Here is a 21,136-nt window from a genome sequence, read left to right as displayed (position 1 = left end):
AAAATTGTTTAAGATACACTGTTTCACTGTATTTGTAGGATAATCTATTTAGTAGATGTAAGAGTGGGGATTCAGGATCCTTTCATGTCAGCAATTCAGACAGTTAAAACTAACCTAAAAGGACAAAAAAAAAATGGTATTGATCTGATGTTATCACAATCAATCTTGTTTTAATATGTGTGTGTGTGTAACAAAGTGTATAAACTTCATCAATCCATGAATTCATCTTTGTTTTACTCATTTTTTGAGGGAGGGATGTGTGGAAATAGATTCTCTATTACACAATAACCGTCTTGGTCTTTTGATAACCAAAATAAATCAGAAAGTTATTTTTATCCTCAAGAACCTGTACTATCAATAATGTTTTAAGAATAACAAGTGTCTTAATGTGTTGATCAGAGTACCAGTTACTCTATATCTATTCGTATTTCTTTAGTCCTTACAAATGTTTTTGAGGTAGCTATAGCTGTTGATCCCCTTAGAAACCTAGAAACTGAGGCTCATAAAATTTTACTAACATACACACAGTCACACATTTAGTTAGAAGCACAGCGAGAACTGAACCCTCATCTGACTGCCAAGCCCAAATTCTTAAGAACTATTCACACTACCTCTATCTTCTTTGTAACTATATATAAGGCAATTTTAAAAATAAAGTGCTCACGGATATCCCAATTCCATGAAATTGTTCCATATTTGCTTCAAAAACATGATAACACCCATCTGGAGGCAGAGGTCTATCAAACAGCCACTAGGATGACACTGAAACAGAACAAAAACAGAAATGATCTTGCTTTTCTCAGTTGTCTTGAGCATCCCCACCTTCAAATTGTAAAGCAAATTCTTAGGTCAGGTCACACTAACTATCTCAAGATGAGGACACTTGATAAGGGAGTTTTTTAGGATTTATATTGGAATTTTATTTTATTTTTTTTGGACCTCTTATTTTTTAATGTCTTTATTGATTAAGGTATTACATATGTGTCCTTATCTCCCCATTACCCCCCACCCCCACTCTATAATGGAATTTTAATCAAAATTATAACAGCAATAACATCAAATATAACTCTTAATGAGCACATACTATCTGTCAAGCTCTGTGTTAGGCATGATCACCTTCAATAAATGTTCTGGAATACTACCTATCTATTAACAGTCAGGAGATGGACAAATATTTCATTCTATGGAAAATGCTTATAACATATTCCTTTTAAATAACTTTTTTATGTTAGAGAACTTTAAATTTCTAGAAAATTTGTAAAGGTGATACAGAGAGTTCCCTCCATTGCCCCTAATACTATCAAGGTATATTTGTCAAAGCTAAGACAACAACATTAGTACATTGCTATTAACTAAACTCTAGACTTGATTTAGACTTAAATTTTCCATTTATATCCTATTGACCCAGGATACACAATGAATTTATTTGTCCTGTCTACCCAGTCTCCTCTGATCTAGACAGTTTATGAGTTTTTTATTCCTTGATACTTTTAAGGACTGCTAGAGTAGTATCCTGCGGGAAAATCCCCCAATCTGGGTTTTTCTAATGCTTTCATATGTTGAGACTGTGGTTATGTATTTTAGGGATGAAGGTAGATCACAGAAGTAAAGTGCCATTTTCATCAAATCCCATTAGCAGCTACATAATTTCCACATGATGTCACTAGTGATATTTTATTAACCTTAATCACTTGGTTGATGTAATAGTGTATTTCAGGTGTTTCTACTGTAAAGTTAGTCATTTTTTCTTTTCCATAATCTTTTCTTTAGAAGTAAGTCACTAAGTCTAGCCCATTCTCAAGATGAGGGAATATCTAAATATATTAGAACACCTTTTTAAGTGATAAAAGCATGCCCCCAAATAGTTTGTCAGTATGATCTAGATTTTTCCTTGTGTTACTCTGCATTTTTAGATGTTCAACAAAAAGTTAGCATTAGACAAAATTGGGCACATTCAGGGTAGTACTGCCTTAACAAAATAGAAACAATTCATGGAAATAGACTCATGGATACTGACTGGGTGAAAAAAAAAAAGAATGGATTAAGCAAAATTAAAAAACACACAAAAAACCCATAGACCCAGAAAACAGTATGGTGTTTATCAGAAAGAAAGGAGGGCAAGGTTAGGTAGAAAAGGGTAAAAGGGGAATAAATGGTGATGGAAGGAGATTTGACTTTGGGTGGTGAACACACAATTCAATATACAGGTTATATAGAATTGCACACTTGAAACCTATATAAATGTCACCCCAATAAATTCAATAAAAAATAAAAGAAAATTTTACCTCTTAAAAAACATTAGCATTAGAAACCCACACAAACAAAAATGTGATTACAATGAACAGTGCAATCAATGTGTTATGCTTGAAGACTATGCACTATAGAAGGCATCTGGGTAGAAAAACATGAGTCTGTTTCTTTGGAAATGGGTTCATGTCCTGCTCATAAAGATGATAGACTCTCCAGCTTTGATCCAGTTTCTATTTCTATCAAATAGGTACCAGTGGGACTTCAAAGAGAACAAATAATTAGGACAGGAAGAGCCTGATTTTCCAGTTTCAGCACAGTAATTTAAAACTCCCTAATCTGAACAAGTGATAGGGTTTGCCAGTGGTAATTTTTATTGTGTGAAAAAGTCTCAATTTTCCCACCCAAGCATGCCCTTTCTTTCTAGGATGAATTTAGGACCCCCTGAACTCTGCCACATGTATACGATAAGTGGGTAGGTAGAATGTCTGAGGCAGAATAATTACTAAACTACAGAAGCAGATCACAGATCACAGTTGTAAGCTGAAACTTCATTTTTTCGGTCTCAAAGAGGCAAATTAACTTGTCCAAGGTCATGCAGTGGTGACTGGTAGTGTGGGAATGAAAGCCTTAGTCTCATTGTACCCTAGTCCACTGCTTTTTTTACATAAAGCTAACGATGAATTCTGTTTACCAAATGTGTTTGTTGCCTTGAGGGGCTGGTTCAGAAAAGCCTACACTTAGAATGAGTAAGTGAGCATGCAGGAGATCCAGGCTTCCATTCCCATTACACCACTCAAAATTCCATAACCATGGACAAACCAAAGAAAGCTGGGAGCCTTCATCGATTGAGAAGAATGTTTCTATCATTAGGGGCAAATTATATAGCTTCTCTAAGCTTCTGTTTTCTCATCTGTAAAATGAGTGTAATAGAATTTTTGTGAGAAATAAATGGATTAATGTACATAGAACACTTGGAAATGATTGCTGGAATATGCTGGCATATAGTAAGTCCTAAATAAAAATTAGCCATTATTGCCCTAGCTGGTTTGGCTCAGTGGACAGAACGTCGGCCTGAGGACTGAAGGGTCCCAGGTTCGATTCTGGTCAAGGGCATGTATCTTGGTTGCGGGCACATCCCCAGTAGGGGGTGTGCAGGAGGCAGCTGATCAATGTTTCTCTCTCATCGATGTTTCTAACTCTCCATCCCTCTCCCTTCCTCTCTGTAAAAAAATCAATTAAAAAAATATAAAAAGTTAGCCATTATTAACATTTTATGTAGATTTACATAAAGTCTTATGTGAGAGATTATAATAGCTATTCAGAAATATCCTAAATTGTAGTATAGTACTTTTTCTCTGTCTTTATAATGACCCCCATTATTTGTGACAGGGGCTTTACATGCATGATCCAATGTAATCCACTTATCACCAATACTACTAAAATAGCCATTAATGTTACAATTTTAAAAAGACTAAACCTGAGACAGAAATAGTTAAGAACATGCATCTGGGTGGGCAAGAATTAGTATGTAGACTGTCAGGCTTGAAAGACAAAATATTTATTACATATCATGGTTATGCTCTTTTCTTCGAGACTATTAACATCAAAGGAAAGGAACTTCATTTGTATACCCCATATTACCCAGCAGAGGCCTTGATTATCGTATGTGTCAATAAATGCTTGTATAGTTGAATTCAGAGGGTCAGTTCTTATCTTCCATTATATATACTTTTTATATCTATACTTCTAGGATTTTTAAGGTTTATCACAAACCCAAATTTTTCATTGCACAGATTTTTTTTCCAAAATAAATAATTCTTTGTTGAAAAATATGGCCTCTATCTGTCATATTATATACTGGAAAATGTCTTGGATAGCTATAAAACATTTTTCCTGACTCTAGTATTATAATTATTTCCTTGGGACTTTCAAAGATTAATAATGGCTTCTAATAATTTCATAAGAATATCTAATTAAACAAAATTATTGGTGGCACCAAACATACAGATCTACCTGCCTATAGCCACTCCGTTCCCCACACTATCCTTGCTAACTTCAGTTGGACACTCCTGGAAAAAAGTAAGCATTAGTTCCCAAATTGGATAAGTTGGATAGCCTTTTAGCAGATTTAGTCATTCTTCTGAGCTATGAAAGAAAACTGCAGGTTAGATTTGGGGGTTTCCCCCAAAACTGGGATTTTTGAATGGCCTTAGTCTGCTATTGGCCAATAGAACAGTACCTGGGTAGCTATGGAGAAAGAACATTGATAAATATCAACTATAATTTATAGAGTATCTACCACAGGGGTTGTGCTAATTCTGTTACATAAATTATTTCTTATCTATAAACAGCTTTGCAACCTAAGTATTACTATTACCAATTTACAGATAAGGAGAAAGATATTCAGCGAGGTTAAATGAAGGGCAAAGAATTAACAAGTAACAAGGTTAGCATGTGAGCCCAGTTTTCTATAATATAAAGCATATGTTCCTAGAAAGTTTTAGGCTTCCTCAATGTAATCCCTTCTACCTTCTCTCTCCTATCCCTCCCACAGTCATTGGCCCACATCCATGCATATCCCCACACCCACCCTTACAAGGTTACTTACTTCCTCCAGCCTCCACCGGTTAAAAAGTTTATTGTAATTTCCTGGGTGGCCTACAAATCTGTAAAAAGCCATTTTAATTCATTAGCATTTATGTGGGTTGACTGAAGAACATCTAATACATCACAAGTGCATCTGTGGGTAGACATAAAGGTTCATTGGTGCAACTTGTTCCTAAGTGGTTGACTTAGGCCAAGCTTACACATCAAAGTACTTGACAATATAAGAATATTATAAACTGTTGAACAAAAATAGAGGCAAAAAAGCATCAAACAGATTGTCAAACTACAGGGGGAAGGTAGGGGAGGGTTGGGAGGGTAAGAGATCAACCGAAGGATGCGTATGCATGCATATAAGCACAACCAATAGATGCAAGACACTGGAGTGGGGGATGGTGAGGGCAAGTACCGGGGGGTAGGGGAGACGGGGGGGAGGTCCATGGGGGGGAAAAAGGAGACATATGTACTACTATTTGTAATACCTTAAACAATAAATTTTTTAAAAAAGAAAAGTGATGTGTGAATTCAATACCAATGAGTTGAGAAAGTACAGAGAAACCAACTGAATGTATTTTTCCACTTTCATCTGCTGTAGAGTGTTAATGTCTGGTTGACCGAGTTAAAGAATATTAACATAAGAGCTAAATAATCTAATTTAAAATGTTTCTAGCTTCAGTATGCTTCCATGGCACTGGCTGGAGTGTTAATCATATGGCAAACTAGAACCAGTAATTTAATATGATTTGTTTCCATATTTTGCAGCAAAAATAGAAAAAAAAAATGTTAACATGATTGGTAGAAGAAGTTTCCACACTAAGGAGCTGTAACCTAGGGCTATTCAAAATTTATTTTATTAAAAAAAAACATTACTGATGACAAGATAGTCATAATTCAACCCATGTAGGTATATAGGTTTTATTCTTTTATGCCAGCTTTAATTGGTTGTGGCAGCCAGAAGTACTATTCTATAATCTTTTGACTCAAACATGTGAAGACTAGTTAGCCCAGTTTTCCATGGCTGGGGATCAGAAAGTGCCGCCTTTGTTAACAAATTGGAAATGGAACTGTTGAGAGTCTTTTTCACTCTATAAAGATGATGTATATAAAGCTGACTTACCTCCCCAAAAAGAAAGCGATATAGAAGATAGAACTGTTTAAATTAACAAACTGGAAGAGGAACATCTTCAGGGCAAAACTGTTTTCCCATTCAGATTCTGTTCGAGGATATTCTAAAAGGAACATAGAGTTTGTTTACACAGATGAGGTGAATGACAAGAAATGCAGACACAGAATCAGAAGCCCATGTTTAAGTTCTGGTTCAGTCATTTGCTAGTTCTGTGAGGCACTCAGTAAAATGCCTGTCAAAAGTGAATGACAATATTTGCTGTACAGAGCTGATGAAAAGTACCAATGAGATCATCTGCAGACTTTTCCCACAGTTCCAAAAATATGATGCTTGATATTAATATCTACAGGTTTTTCAGGATTCTCTCTGTTACTGTCATTTAGAAATAACTATAAATATTAAATCAGTCTTACACCCTGTCTCGCTAAATTGTCCATAGAGTTCTTTAAAGGATGAATATTTCCCCTGCAGACTTAGTGAATACTTAAAGAGAGAAAAGAGGGCTACACCCATCAGAAGAGCTGAGTTCTTATCTCAGCTTTACACCCAACTGCTGGTCATCTCAGGCAGGTCTCTTCATATTTTCTGCAATAAGTTTTATCATCTATGAAATAAGAAATTCACATTAAATTTCAAGAACCCTGTCAACTCTCACATGGTATGGCTCTAGGACTCTTAAAACAAAACAAAAGATAATGAGAGAGATTGGATGAAGATGGCAGCTGAACAGCCTTTGCTCCTACCCAGTATCCAAATAAATGACAGAAAACACACACACACACACACACACACACACACACACACACACACACACACACACGTATATGTATATAAAGCTGACTTACCTCCCCAAAAAGAAAGCGATATAGAAGATATATGCGCATATATATGTGTGTGTGTGTATATATATATATACATATATATATATTGTAATATAATTGAAGAATTCAAGAAAGGTAGAAAATTAGATGGGATCTAATTTAAGAAAAATAAAATACACCGAAATGTAGGCAAGAGTCAATCACAGAATAAAGAGGGACTAGGTCCCAGGGAACTTCAAGCCCAAAGGGAGTAGGTTGCATAAATAGAAGGGTCTATGCGGCATCCACAGAGTGACTGGTTGGTGGGCACTGTGACAGCACTCAGGAGAGCTGACATTTCCTCACAGGAGTATATATTATGGTATTCCTGGTTCTTATCACAAATAACTGTTCTGTTTCATACTATTAATTAAGGTACCCTAAACCACTTCCTTAGATTTGCTGCCATCCTGGGTATAAGTTCTTTAAAAGAAAATGAATATAGGTAATCAGAGCTGGAAGAATGCTTTGAGACAATCCAGTTTAATTGCTTCATTACCCAGCTGAAGATACTTTAGCTCAGATAATGAAATGTTATTCCCATTTATTGAGCACTTGTCATGTATCAGGCAGCCAATCTACAATGATGAAATAGGATCTGTTCTCATTCTCATTTTCCCAATGAGGAAATTGAGCTTCATAAAGAGGAGGCGAAACAGAGGGAAGAGAAGGAAGGGGAGTGGGAGGAGAAAGAATGGGGAGAGAAGAAAACTTGCTCATAGTCACATAATGTCCTAGTAATATAATCATTTAGCTCTAGAGCATGAACTAGGGCCCAGTTGTCCCCTCTATACAATTTTCTTCTATTATCACTTGTCCTTGTAACTACATTACAGAAGTAATATATTACAATGGAGTTATATAGTTTCTCCAGCAAGTGGAGTGTATCACATCTACATTTATATTCTACTTATTTATCTTGTTTCATAATCCATAAAATAAGGATCCTATTGTCATAGATATATGGTTACAATAAAACAAAATGATGAACGAGAAGTGTTTAGTACAATGCCTGTGATCTAGTGAGTTCTCAAATAATAAAAGATAGCTACTCAAATATCTCTGTAATAAAAATTCTGTCCCCCAAACTGGAGATCAAACATCAAGCTAAAATACAGAAAACAAAATAACTTTTTGACATACAAGGTTTCAAGAAATTTTCTTTCCAGGGAGCAAGAAATAAAGCCAAGACAGATGGCGATATAATATCCTGAAAATAGTATCTAACTGAAAAATAAAGGTAAAGGAATTCCCAGAGCGCTGGTGAAAGCAAGCGTAGATGTGGCTGACCACAAGCCTAGAGGGTAACCCATTGAGACTGGAACAGACAGTGGGTTCAGGAAGGATAACTCTAAGAAGAAAATAAAATGAGTAGAATTCTTGATATTTTTTAGTATATTTTGAGAGAATTTAGAGTTGAGGCAGAAAGTTTGGGATAACTTAAGAAAATATGTAGAAAATTAAGCAAAATTTGCTTTTTTTTTTTTTTTTTTTAACCAAACCTTACTTAGATAGAAAAACAGAAATATAGACACAATGATGTGGACATCAATAACTAACCTGGCTAAAAATGCTGATATGTACTTCCTTTGGAAGGAGGAGAAATAACAGTTGTGTATACAGGTGATGGATAGGGAAGTATGTGAAGACAGGACACTGCAGGGAACACTGTGACCTAAGTTGTTTTTGTAATTGGAAGGCAATAGCTGTCTAAAGCAGAAAAATCCAAGAATGTCAGTAGAGGTGTGTTATTTAGAACTAGGGTAGGGCATACAAAAGAAACTGATAAAATTGGTAAAATGTAATCTGTTGGGGACATAAAAAATAAAAATGGGTATTGTGGCAAAGGACAGGTTTTCACTATAAATTTTTTAATATTATTTTGCCTTTAAATTGTATACATGAACAATATATAAATAAATGTATAAATAGTGTACATGCTGTAAAATATTTTGAAAAAATAATATTGGGGTGGAAAAACAAAGAACTGAAAAGGTAGAAGAGAAGAACATTTCAATGTAGGAAGAACCAAATTTGCTGATTTTCTATACTTAATATGGTCCAACATCTTATGGTGCTTCTTTTACTTTTATTGACAATTATATAACTAAAGTTGATATTAAAAATACTAAAGTACATAAACCAACTATAAGCTGATAGGCCCTAATAAACTGTTCTTCTAGTAAGGAGTGAAGAAAAATAGACTTACCTAAATTAGTGAGAAGATAAGCAATTTTTTCATAAGCCTGTAATAAGAGAACAATAGTTACTATTATTGTTTTCTTTAGAAAAGACTGTATTTACATAATCAAAGAAACATCTAAAGTGTATTCTACAAAGTATCTACATTTTTATTAACTAAAAGCATGCTTTTAGGCTAGTGCTTTACATATACACACACAATGCATGTGATATAAAAGTGTTGTAAATATATGATTTCTGAAATAACAAAGTCTTTTTTTGCTAGCTATTGTTATTTCCATTTTATAAATAAAGGAAATGAGACTGGGATTTGATTATCAAATTATACGTACTTTCTTTTTTACTACACTGGGGGGGGGGGGGCTAAGTGGAAGCTTGACTTCTTTTATATTGATAAAACATTTTCCAAATCATGACAAAGACAGTGTGCAAATTTGCATTTCTAAAGAACAAAACTGGTTTGGTAGTTATTTGAAACAAGATTCATAAGTCAAATCTGTTTAATCTATAAGCTAGCCAGGCACATGCACACCATATTTTTATAACGTTTTTCATCTTCTGCCACCTTCTCCCTGTCCTGACATGCTCTGTCCACAACTCATACAGACTCAAGGAAAGAAAACATCCTATATAATAAAAGCTTAATATGCTAAACGTCCAGTCGTCCGGTCGGCTATTCAATCAAAGCGTAATATGCTAATGATATGCTAAGGCTGCTCAACTGCTCACTATGATGTGCACTGACCACCAGGGGGCAGATGCTCCAAACGGTAGGTTAGCTTGCTGCTTGGGTCCAGCCTACCTGGACTGAGCAGGACGGGCCAGACATGCCCTGGAGCCCTCCCACGGTCCCTCCCTGGCTGGCCAACCTCCCGCGTCCTTCCCTGGCCCCAACTGTGCACCAGTGGGGTCCCTTGGCCTGGCCTGCGCCCTTTCATAATCCAGGCTTGAGGGACCCCAGGCCTCTAGTGTTTTATAATAGTCCAAGCAAATATAGTTGGGAATGTATATTTTCTACAGACAGTAGGGTATTATGTGTTTGTGGCTATATGTGTTTCCATATAAATATTACTATGTAACCCTGTAATTCTACAAATTATTCTTTAAATTTCAATAACCCTGCTTGTTGTCATGCAAAATTAAAAGGTAGGTATCTGGACACTTTAAAAGTTGTTCACTTCCCCTGCCTGTTTTTTCAATAGAACTATTGTGGATTATTCATCGTAGTCATGATTCAAACCTACTTTGTCCTATGATCTAAAGTATTATGTTGAGATTGAAAGTTTATATTGAGTACAATAGTCTCACTCTATCTCTTGTGTAGGTGCTTTGTTTTTTTATTATTCTGAAGTATACACACAAGTAAATTTTAGGACAAGATTAGCTTGAATTCATGAGCACCTGATTGCAAAATATTATTTCCCCCACCCTATTTATCAAGTCAAATGATTATAGAAGAGTTTCCAAAAATATAAGACTTGTCAATCAATAAATACTACCTAAGTGGTATTGTGCCTCTAGCACTGATTTGAGTGCCCTCCCTGGGTTTGGAAGAAAATTTTATTTAAATATCTGCCATTTAGAGTATCTGCCTGGTACCAAGCAGTGCTTTATGTATACTATAACTTGCTAGTCCTTATAAAAATTTCATCAAATAGGTCTAATGATCTCATTTTACAGAAGAGGAAACCAAGTTTTCAAATATCAGGCTCCTTACCTGAGATGAAACTACTAAGTAAAGTAACAAAGTCAGGATTTGCACAATGGCTGTCTTGTTCCATCTGCGCTATGTCTTGTTACATAAACTATTTCAGATTTTTGTTTTAATTCTTAGCACATAGAACCTGTCTGCAGGCCTGGGAAGGCGATGTCTGAAGTTGATGCCCCAAGGGAGCACAAAAATGTTTGGAAGAATGTTATGCATCACAAAAGATGCTCATCCACTTCTGGAAATATTACTCTTCTGAAGCTTTCTGGGGCACTTTGGAACCTGCATCATCCAAGGCCCAGATGCTAGCTGGCTGACACCAGCATGAGGATGATTCACTAAATCTGGCCATGCAGAGTGACTGGTCAACTCTGAAACCACCACAAAGTCACAAAGTGCAGGAAGAGCTATAATGTGAACACATCCAACTGTATGGTGCATGGCAGCAATCATTTTGACAGGAGATAGAGATAGAGATAGAGATAGAGATAGAGATAGAGATAGAGATAGAGATAGAGATAGAGAGATAGATAGAGATAGAGATAGAGATAGCACTCGCGCTAGAGATATGAAATGAATATGTATTTAGGGAAAGAGAAAATAAGGAGGGTCAGTATTAACTGTCTGGCCACCACATTTACTAGTATATATAGAGAGAATACTCTTTCATGGGACTTCAATGCCAGTGGCCAGAGAAAAATGACACACACATATGCAATTGGTCAGGAGACAAACATTACAATAGAAAGATAACGGCTTTGTGGATAGAGAGTGGTGGTGGGCACGGAGCATTATCTTAGAGATTGGTCGGGGAAGCCTCTCCAAGAGGGTGGCATTTGAACAGAGAACTGCATGAAATGAGGGAGCCAAGCAAAGATCTGTACTAAGTTCCTTGGAGACCCAGGAACAGTAGGTGCAAATAACCTGAGACAGGAATGCACTTGGTGTGTTTAATGAAGGGCATGGAAGTTAGAGGAGAGGAGTAGAGGCAGTAAAGAAGCAAAGTAGGAGGAGATGAGTCAGAGGGTCCTCAGAGGGAAACAGTATTTCAAGGCCTGGGAGGCCATGGTAAGGATTTTCATTTTGAGCTTCCCACTAATGCTTTGTTTTGAGGTGTTATGCACAAATCAGTTGGGAAAAATAAGAATGGCAAAGGCAGGGAAAAGACAAGGTTGTTGTGAAGGGGCATATTAAGGAGTTCTACACTTGTTTTATTTTCTTTCTTTCTTTCTTTCTTTCTTTCTTTCTTTCTTCTTTCTTTCTTCTTTCTTTCTTTCTTTCTTTCTTTCTTTCTTTCTTTCTTTCTTTCTTTCACTGTTCAATGCATGTTTACTATTTATTTATTTTTTAATCTTTATTATTGAAAGTATTACATATGCCCCCCTTTTTCCCCATTGACCCCTTCTAGCCTACCCCCACCCCTCACCCCAGGCCTTCACCACACTATTGTCTGTGTCCATGGTTTATGCATATATATGCATACAAGTTCTTTGGTTGATCTCTTCCCAGCCACCCATTACACTTGTTTTAGTATTCTTTTTTCTGAGTTAGAGTCTCACCATCTAACCTTCACTATAAAAATAAGCTCCAAATAAGCTTTCACAGAATCAAAAGGAGATTGCTTTTCCTGAGTAATGCACCTTTTTGAGTTTCTAGAAACTGTGGACATAGACATGAACAAACTAAGCAAATACACTTTTTAAAGAGCCAGCCATTTCATTAAAGGAGTCAGTTGGCATTACCTCCTTTCTGGGTTAAGATGTGTGGCCCAACTCTTTGATTCACCCTATTCCCTAATAACCTGCATTGTAATTGGTCACCAGTGGTAACTAGGTGTTAAGGAAAATTAGGTACATTTTGAGATCTTCAGTGATCAGGCCCATGAAAGAAACAGGAATGTATGCTCTGGGTTCTAGGGATGGAAAGAGATCAATAATGTGGGAGAGTCCAGAACTAGCGCAGACTACTTACATTAGCCAAATGTATTTAGGGCTTTTTGTTGTTGCTGTTACAGTGCACTCATTACATGTTACATGTTACATGCACTTAAAAGGAGTTTATTCTTTTATTGACTATGTTGAAATGGCTTGGTTGGCTTAATCCCAGATATTTCAAACTATAAGAGTACTTCTACTGTGACTACACATTAACCATGAGACCAGACAGCTATGACCTATTCTTAAATTAATTAGGGTATAATTGACAAGCAACAAGAATATACACTGGACTAATTGCACATTTTAATTTTTCATTAAAATCTTCTTGGAAATATTTCCTGATATGATGGTAACATTTATGTAACAGTAATCTTGCTACCTTTAAATAACACAGCATTTTCATGGGTGGCAAAATAAAGAAGAAAAAAGATGGGGGTTAATAAAGAGCAACTCATGGTTTCAAATCCTGGCTTTGTGGGATTTTAGCTATATGCCTAGTAAAGAGATGTTAAAAATAATAAGTTAGATTTTTGATTATTGTTAAATTATTTCCAATTATCTTTGGAAATGTGGTGTCTGACGTTGGCTATGTATTTAAATTACTTAGATCCCTTGAATCATTGATTTCCTAATGCTATTTTAGGGACAGAATAAATCAGAAGCACTTATACTTTTTAAAATATAGATTGCTTAGCTCCACAAAGGAGATCCTGAATGGAACTTTGGATCTGTCATTTTTGCAAGTGACTCAGCTGATTTCAAGCATAGTAAGAGCAGAAAACATTCCTTAAGTTACTCTCATGATCTTTAAGATGAACTTGCAATCAAATTTTGACTATTTTAACTCTTATTTTTATCCCAAATATTTACTTAGGGATACCATCATGTGTCTGTTCTTAAATCTTAAGATAATGTATATTATTTGGTTACTAGTTTGAATAAAAATAACAAGTGCTGTAAACTTGGAAGACACTGAAAACATACTTTCAATAACAAATAATTTTGAACACATGAAATATTTAAGATGCTAGGATATTTGGAGAATATAATAATTAAAATATAGTTTAAATATTAATTGCCTAGGCAGTAGGCAGGGATCTGGAGATACAAAAATGAGGACGCTACTAAGAAGTTTACACCCTGACAGAGGCAGAGAGGCATGCCTGTACAGAAGAGTATTCACAAGATGGATTGTTTCCTTCCACCAGGAGAATCTGATAAGGAGGGAGAATAGGCATGTCCATCCACCTTGTGAAGAGAATGTACACAAAGAGAGATTATTCAGTTCTCCATATGGGACTGAAAGAAAACTTTATTGAGGAATGATCCTTAACTAGAATTTTCAAAGATGAAGAGATATTCTTCAAGAAGTCAAAAGAAAAAACACACACAAAACAGCAGATAGAGGAAACACTGTAAACTAAGAGACAGGGTTGTAAAATAGCAGAATGCCAGGGAGCAAGCAGAGTGTTTGGTAACTGTAGTGCAGCCCATGAAAGGGAGGGAGAGACACTCCTTTGGACCAGAAGCTAAAGGAAGGATGGCTTTAAATAATGGAGGGATTCATATGCCATGAAAATGAATTTAGAATTTATATCAGAGGCAATGGCAATCTGTGGAGCAGTTTTAAGTACAAAATAAAATGATCAAATACAGTTTCGGAAGATCCTTCCAATAGTAATGTGCTGGGAGAAAGAACGAGTTGAAAATAGAGACAGAAAGAATCCCAGCAACAACACAGCACTGGTAACTCTTACGCAGCCAGCTCTGGGCAGTGAACTTCCACTGGACAGAGAGGCCCTATAGCCTCAGAGGCCAACCCCAGAACACTGCCACCCAGAGGCTGACCCACAAACTGACTCTTTGCTAAACACAAAATAAGGCAGTCTGGGAAACAAATGCGGCTTGCTTTAAAATAAGGACTGTGGTTTACAACACAGAGGAACAGGGTATCGCAGGGAAACTCAACACTCTCCTGAATACCTGGCAGGTCTAAGGCGAGCCACACTGAAGAATAGAAGAACCGAAAGACCTTCACTACTGCAATATTTTTTTTTTCTTTTTTCACCTTTTAACTAAGAAACCAATTTTTTTTCTTTTTTTTTCTTCTTCTTCTTTTTTTTTTTCCTCTTCTTTTTTCCATCACCTGATTTTACCCTTTTAATTACTACCTTCTTATTTTTAACCAGCATTATTACTGCTACCATTTTACCATTTTTTTTTTAAAGTGCCATTTTATTTTCTCTTTATTTTATTTTGGGATTAGTGTTCTCCATTCTATTTTCATCGTTATATTATTGGTTGTTTCTAGTTTGCATTCATCTCCAGGGAGCTGTTGCTGGAATTTGTTGGGATTAATGGCTGTTCTATAGGAGTATTCTCCTCATATAAAAAAGTCTCTTCCCCTCTTCCACTTCATTCTCTCTTTTCGCTCTTTTTTTTTTCTTTTCTTTTCTTTTCTCGCTTATATTTCCCCCCCTCCTTTTTCCCAATTTCATTTTTGCACTCCTTTTTTTGGTCCCTAATTTTCTTTTCTTTTTTCTCTTTTCTCTTTTTCTCTTCCTTCTTCCTTATCCCCTAATTCTCTTAATTCAGGTGGTCACCTTTATTTGGGGTTATTAATATCGTGAATATATTTGTGTATAGTGCCTGGTACGTGGTGCCTTGTTGTGTTGTATTTTGTGCCTTTAAAACAACGCAGCAGATCCAAGCAACAGCAACCTCCTGAGCACCACACCCTCTGCTGAGGAACAGCAGCTGTACGTGAAACCTTGCCCCACCAGCCAGAAGAGCCACCACAGCTGTGAACAGCACCCACCAGAGGAGCTGCTGCCAACTGAAGAGCAGCTGCTACCGCAACCGCCCGAAGAGCAACCACAGACCAAGGAGTCACTGCCACCAAGGGAGCAGCCACTGAACGACTCAACATCTAGATATGTCAGCGAGATCAAACATGGGTAGACAAAGAAACCCCCAAAGGAAAGAGAAGGAGGACTCTCCAGAAAAGCAGCTAAGTAATACAGAGGCATGCAACATGACAGAAAAAGAATTCAAAATAAGGGTCCTAGAGTGCATAAACCGGATGGAGGAAAAAATCGACAACCTCTCCAAGAAGCAAGAAGAAACAGATGAAAAAATCGATAACATATGGAAGAAGCTAGAAGAAACAGATGAAAAAATCAACAACTTAAGTAAGACCCAAGAAGAAATGAAGAGTGATATAGCTGCAATGAAAAACTCCATTGAAAGTATCAACAGTAGACTAGGAGAAGCGGAGGACCGAATTAGTGATTTAGAAGACAAGGAAGCAAAACACACCCAAAACGTACTGCAATTGGAGAAAAAAATGAAAAGACAGGAGGAGAGCCTAAGGGAGCTTTGGGACAACATGAAATGAAACAACATACGAATAATAGGGGTACCAGAACAACAGAAGGATGAACAAGGATTAGAAAACCTATTAGAAGAAATAATATCAGAAAACTTCCCTGAGGTGGGGAAGAAAAAAGTCACACAAGCCCATAGAGTCCCAAACAAGGTGAACCCAAAAAGACCCACACCAAGACACATCATAATTACCATGGCAAATGTTCAGGACAAAGAGAGAATCTTACAGGCTGCAAGAGAGAGATGGAAAGTTACATACAAGGGATCTCCCATTAGATTGTCAAATGATTTCTCAACAGAAACACATCAGGCCAGAAAAGAATGGACGGAAATTTACAAAGTGATGCAAAGCAAAGGACTGAATCCAAGAATACTCTATCCAGCAAGGCTATCATTCAAACTTGAAGGGGAAATAAGAAGCTTCACAGACAAAAAAAGGCTAAGGGAGTTTATCACCACCAAGCCAGCAATGCAAAGAATGCTAAAGGGACTGGTATAAAAATAAGAAATAAAAAGCTCAGAAAGAAAACAGCCACACAAAAACAGAAATGCCTACAAACAAGTACCTTTCAATAATAACTTTAAACGTAAACGGACTAAATGCTCCAAACAAAAGACATCGAGTGGCTGAATGGATAAAAAAACATGACCCATACATCTGCTGTCTACAAGAAACCCACCTCATTAGAAGGGACTCACACAGACTGAAAGTGAAAGGATGGAAAAATATCTTTCAGGCAAATGGAAAGGAAAAGAAAGCTGGGATAGCAATACTTATATCGGACAAAATAGACCTCAAAGTGAAGGCCATAACAAGAGATAAGGAAGGCCACTTCATAATACTAAAGGGATCAATACAACAAGAAGATATAACACTGGTAAACATATATGCACCCAATGCAGGAGCACCCAAATTCATAAAAAAACTCCTGGAAGATATCAAAGGAGAGATCGACAACAATACAATCATAGTAGGGGACTTTAATACACCACTGACAGCACTGGATAAGTCCTCTAGACAAATAATCAGCAAAGATACAGCAATCCTAAATGACTCACTAGATCAGATGGACTTAATAGACATCTTCAGAACACTTCACCCGAAAGCCAGGGAATATACATTCTACTCAAATGCTCATAGGACATATTCAAAAATAGACCATATATTGGGTCACAAGCAAAGTATCCCCAAATTCAAGAAAATTGAAATCATAAAAAGCGTCTTCGCAGACCACGATGGCATAATATTAGAAATAAACTACAATAAAAACAACCCAAAATACTCAAACACCTGGAAGCTGAATAGCATGCTATTAAATATTGATTGGGTTACCAATGAAATCAAAGAAGAAATTCGAAACATCCTGGAAACTAATGACAATGAAAACACAACAATCCAAAACCTATGGGACACAATGAAAGCAGTCCTGAGAGGGAAGTTTATAGCTCTACAGGCCTATCTCAAAAAACAAGAAAAAATGGTAGTAAATCATCTAACTCTACAACTCAAAGAATTAGAAAGAGAGCAACAAGAAAACCCAAGAGTGAGCAGAAGGAAGGAGATAATAAAGATTAGAGCAGAAATAAATGACATAGAGACCAAAAAAACAATACAGAAAATCAATGAAACCAAGAGCTGGTTCTTTGAAAGGATAAACAAGATTGACAAACCTCTAGCCAGACTCACCAAGAAGCAAAGAGAGAGGACCCAAATAAACAAAATCAGAAACGATAGAGGCGAAATAACAACAGACCCCACAGAAATACAAATGATTGTTAAAAAATACTATGGACAGCTCTACTCCAACAAACTAGACAACCTGGAGGAAATGGACAAATTCCTAGAAAAATACAACATTCCAAAACTCAATCAGGAAGAATCTAAAAATCTCAACAGGCCAATAACTATGGAAGAAATTGAAGCAGTCATCAAAAAGCTTCCAGCAAACAAAAGCCCAGGACCAGACGGCTTCACAGGGGAGTTTTACCAAACATTCAAGGAAGAACTAAAACCTATCCTCCTCAGACTACTACAAAAAATTCAAGAGGAAGGAACACTTCCAAGCTCATTCTATGAAGCCAGCATCACCCTAATACCAAAACCAGGTAAAGACAACACAATGAAAGAGAATTACAGGCCAATATCCCTCATGAACATAGATGCCAAAATCCTCAACAAAATCTTAGCAAATCGGATCCAGCAGTACATCAGAAAGATCATACACCATGACCAAGTAGGATTTATCCCAGGGATGCAAGGATGGTACAACATCCGCAAATCAATAAACGTGATACATCACATAAACAAATTGAAAGAAAAAAACCACATGGTCATATCAATTGATGCAGAAAAAGCATTTGACAAAATTCAACACCCATTTTTGATAAAAGCTCTCAGCAAGGTGGGAGTAGAAGGATCATACCTCAACATAATAAAAGCCATATATGACAGGCCCACAGCCAACATCATACTCAATGGACAAAAACTAACACCATTTCCCCTAAGAACAGGAACAAGACAGGGATGCCCCCTCTCACCACTCCTGTTCAACATAGTACTGGAAGTGTTAGCCATTGCAATTCGGCAAGAAGAAGAAATAAAAGGCATCCAAATTGGAAAAGAGGAAGTAAAACTGTCCTTATTTGCAGACGACATGATATTATACATACAAAACCCTAGAGACTCCATCAAAAAGCTACTGGACTTAATACATGAATTTGGCAATGTAGCAGGATACAAAATTAACCCCAAGAAATCCGAGGCATTTCTATACACCAATAGTGAACTTTCAGAAAGAGAGATTATAAAAGCAATCCCGTTTACCATCGCACCAAAAAAATTAAGCTACCTAGGAATAAACTTAACTAAAGAGGTAAAAGACCTCTACTCAGAAAACTACAGGACGTTGAAAAAAGATATAGAGGAAGACATAAACAGATGGAAGAACATACCGTGTTCATGGATTGGTAGAATCAACATCATTAAAATGTCCATACTACCCAAAGCAATCTATAAATTCAACGCACTTCCCATTAAAATACCAACGGCATACTTCAGAGATCTAGAACGAACTCTCCAAAAATTCATCTGGAATAAAAAAAGACCCCGAATAGCTGCAGCAATCCTGAAAAAGACCAAAGTAGGTGGGATCTCAATACCAGATATCAAGATGTATTACAAAGCCACTGTTCTCAAAACTGCCTGGTACTGGCACAAGAATAGGCATATAGATCAATGGAATAGAATAGAGAACCCAGAAATCGGCCCGAACCAATATGCTCAATTAATATTTGACAAAGGAGGCAAGAACATACAATGGAGCCAAGACAGTCTCTTCAATAAATGGTGTTGGGAAAATTGGACAGATATATGCAAGAAAATGAAACTAGACCACCAACTTACACCATACACAAAAATAAACTCAAAATGGATAAAGGACTTAAATGTACGACAGGAAACCATAAAAATTCTAGAAGAATCCAAAGGCAACAAAATCTCAGACATATGCCGAAGCAATTTCTTCACTGATACAGCTCCTAGGGCACTTGAAACGAAAGAGAAAATGAACAAATGGGACTACATCAAAATAAAAAGCTTCTGCACAGCAAAAGAAACCATCAACAAAACAACGAGAAAACCCACTGTGTGGGAAAACATATTTGCCAATGTCATATCTGATAAGGGCCTAATCTCCAAAATTTATAGGGAACTCATACAACTTAACAAAAGGAAGATAAACAATCCAATCAAAAAATGGGCAAAGGACCTAAATAGACACCTTTCAAAAGAGGACATTCAGAAAGCCAAGAGACATATGAAAACATGCTCAAAGTCACTAATCATCCGAGAGATGCAAATCAAAACAACAATGAGGTACCATCTCACACCTGTCAGACTGGCTATCATCAACAAATCAACAAACGACAAGTGCTGGAGAGGATGTGGAGAAAAAGGAACACTTGTGCACTGCTGGTGGGAATGCAGACTGGTGCAGCCACTATGGAAGACAGTATGGAGTTTCCTTAAAAAACTGAAAATGGAACTCCCATTTGACCCTGTGATCCCACTTCTAGGAATATATCCCAAGAAACCAGAAACACCAATCAGAAAGGATATATGCACCCCTATGTTCATAGCAGCACAATTCACCATAGCTAAGATCTGGAAACAGCCTAAGTGCCCATCAGTAGATGAATGGATTAGAAAACTGTGGTACATCTACATGATGGAATACTATGCTGCTCTAAAAAGGAAGGAACTCTTACCATTTGCAACGTCATGGATGGAACTGGAGAGCATTATGCTAAGTGAAATAAGCCAGTCAATGAAGGAAAAATACCACATGATCTCACTCATTCATGGATAATAGAGACCATTATAAACTTTTGAACAATAATAGATACAGAGGCAGAGCTGCCTCAAACAGATTGTCAAACTGCAGCGGGAAGGCCGGGGAGGGTTGCGGGGCAGGAGGTAGGGGGGTAAGAGATCAACTAAAGGACTTGTATGCATGCATATAAGCATAACCAGTGGACATAAGACATTGGGGGATAGGGGAGGCTAGGGGACTGTCTAGGGCGGGGGGATAAAATGGACACATATGTAATACCCTTTGTAATACTTTAAGCAATAAAAAAAAAAAAGAAAGAAAATAGAGACAGAAAAACTAATCAGTTACAAGGTTGCTGCACCAGTCCAAGCTAGAAATGTCCCAAGTAGTAGTGAGGATGGTGAGGAGGGAATAGATAAGAGAGATGCTACAGAAGCAAAATTTACAACAGTCACTGATATGATGAAGGAGACAAAAGAAATGCATGAAGAATGACACAAGGTTTTTGCCTGTGTACATTAAACATTGAAAGTTCCTTATTTAACAAATATTGTTTGGTTGATTTAAACTATTTTTGCCAAGCCTACATGCCATAATTTCATGAATTATAGCTGAAAAGCACATTAGATTAATAAAATATTTTTACTGAGGCCAAATCCCTCATTCGAGGGATATGGACGCACAGGGATCACAAAGTAGAGCTATTAAAAAACAAAAAGCTGTATATTTAG

The 21,136-nt window shown here is 36.8% G+C and overlaps 1 protein-coding gene across 2 annotated transcripts in view; it reads right to left on the bottom strand.

Annotated features, from left to right (window-relative positions):
- ANO3 (anoctamin 3) overlaps window positions 1-21,136 on the bottom strand; it is a 154,257-nt gene that overhangs the window by 18,838 nt on the left and 114,283 nt on the right. For both annotated transcript variants that reach the window (XM_036325673.1, XM_036325674.1), the window contains 4 exons: window positions 9,050-9,086; window positions 5,972-6,083; window positions 4,859-4,916; window positions 665-762 (listed from right to left, as the gene is read on the bottom strand). In XM_036325673.1, coding sequence (XP_036181566.1) covers window positions 665-762; window positions 4,859-4,916; window positions 5,972-6,083; window positions 9,050-9,086 — 305 coding nt within the window. The remainder of the gene's footprint in view (window positions 1-664; window positions 763-4,858; window positions 4,917-5,971; window positions 6,084-9,049; window positions 9,087-21,136) is intronic.

The sequence above is a fragment of the Myotis myotis genome, unplaced genomic scaffold, assembly GCF_014108235.1.
Source record: "Myotis myotis isolate mMyoMyo1 unplaced genomic scaffold, mMyoMyo1.p scaffold_m19_p_10, whole genome shotgun sequence".
Lineage (NCBI taxonomy): Eukaryota > Metazoa > Chordata > Mammalia > Chiroptera > Vespertilionidae > Myotis > Myotis myotis.
Note: the sequence above shows the minus strand (reverse complement) of the source record. Positions and strands in the feature narration are given on the sequence as shown.